Raw genomic sequence first — 1,892 nt, forward strand, 5'->3', positions numbered from 1 at the left:
AAAATAAAAGAGCATCGATTTCTTTGGAGACCAAGATCAATGTTTTGGAACGTCTTCGTAAGGGCGAAAGTGCAGCGTCCTCGGGTAGAGCTTTTTGTCTGAACGAAGCTACGATAAGAACGATCAAAAAGAGCAATGCTGCCATTAAAAAGATCTGTAGCTTCTGGAACAAAAATTATCTGCCAAGTCGTCGTCATATACAAGAGACATGATTCATGAAAAAATGGAGAAAGCTTTGATAATATGCATAGAAGAAAACAATAAAAAAAGGATACCAGTAGATGGTAAAACCATAAAACAGGTGGCATTACGATTTTACTAGAAGGTTAATGATCTGGAGTCATCAAGTGCATTATATCTGTCTAGTGATAAAAAGAAGAATGAATTTGCTGCAAGTTCGGGATGACTTGCAAAATTCCTTGAAAGATATGCACTGCATAATATAAAAATGGGAGGGGAAATTTTATCGGCATATAAGATTGCTGCTGAAGAATTTCTTCCAAAACTAGGCAAAATAATTGAAGAAGACGGTTACATTTCAGAGCAAGTTTTCAACGCAGATGAAATTGGTTTCTTTTGGGGAAAAAATGCCAAACAGAACGTATATAGCAAAAAAGTGCCAGTGGTTTTAAGGCAACTGAAGACCGTGTTTGTTAAAACCGTTATTAATTAATCGATCAGTTCGTCCGCGTGCAATGAAAGACGTGGGCTGAAGTAAATTACCAGTTCATTAGAAAGTTAATAAAAAATCATGGATGACAGCAGAAATATTTACTGAATGGTTTAACAACTGCTTCGTTCTTGAAGTAAGAAGATATATGGAAGATAAAGGTCTTGAGTTTAAAATCCTTTTACTTATAGACACTGCATCCGGTCATCCAGATTTGGAACACCCGAATGTAAAAGTCGTATTCTTACCACCAAATAAAACATCGCTGATTCAACCGCTTGATCAGGGTGTAATTTCAACATTCAAATCATATTATATCCAACGAACATTTGAATATATTATAGATGAACTAGAAAAAGATGGCACACTTTCAATCTTTCAAGCATGGAAAAAATTTACTATAATTAACTGTGTTAAATATGCTGCCTTGGCTTTATCCAAATCAAAGCCATCCACCCTAAATGCATGCTGGAGATCAATTTGGTCAGAATGTGTAAAAACTAAATATCTCATATCTAATATAAATACAGACGAATTACATTCTATTATCATCACTTTGTCACATCAGATTGGCAGAGGAGATTTTAAAAAATTAGCATTTGAAGATATTGCAGAATTGACAACTCACGAAGCTCCTAATGAAGAACAATTCATAGAGAGCATTTCAGAGAATTTATATGATTCCACGTTAGTTTATAGTAGTGATGATGAAGAAGTGGTTCCACTACTGCAAGTACAATTCTAGAAAGCCTCCTCCAAATAGCGAATAAACTTGGAAATCATTTTCTTACAATGTTGAACGAGCTGTGCAATTCCAACGTGATATGAAAATGATTGTGGCACGTTATGAAGAATCATAGAAAGAACTAACAAAAACAAAATCACAGCATCTGATAACAGAATTTGTATTCAAACCCAGTGAAACAAAAGAAACACAAGATGTTAATTTTATTCAAGATACACATGAAGATATAACACCATTAAATACTTCCAGTGACTTGAGTGATTTTGCGTCACCAAAAAACAAAAGAAAGCGGACACATTTGTTCTCTAGTAGTTATACTAAATGACTGAATGATTATGCTATATATATATATATATATATAGAAGTCAATTTATTTGTATATAAAAATAACATTTCTTTTATTAAATATATCTAGATGGAAGCTATCTCAAATTTTCATATGTACACTGCATATTTTTTACACGGTTTTATTTTGCA

The 1,892-nt window shown here is 33.2% G+C and overlaps 1 protein-coding gene across 1 annotated transcript; it reads left to right on the forward strand.

Moving 5' to 3' along the window:
• The first annotated feature begins 755 nt into the window (after positions 1–755).
• LOC115214355 (tigger transposable element-derived protein 1-like) lies at positions 756–1,415 on the forward strand. The gene has a single exon (XM_029783550.1). The coding sequence runs from the start codon at positions 756–758 to the stop codon at positions 1,413–1,415; it is 660 nt and encodes a 219-aa protein (XP_029639410.1).
• Positions 1,416–1,892: the final 477 nt, after the last annotated feature.

Source organism: Octopus sinensis, linkage group LG7 (assembly GCF_006345805.1).
Source record: "Octopus sinensis linkage group LG7, ASM634580v1, whole genome shotgun sequence".
NCBI lineage: Eukaryota > Metazoa > Mollusca > Cephalopoda > Octopoda > Octopodidae > Octopus > Octopus sinensis.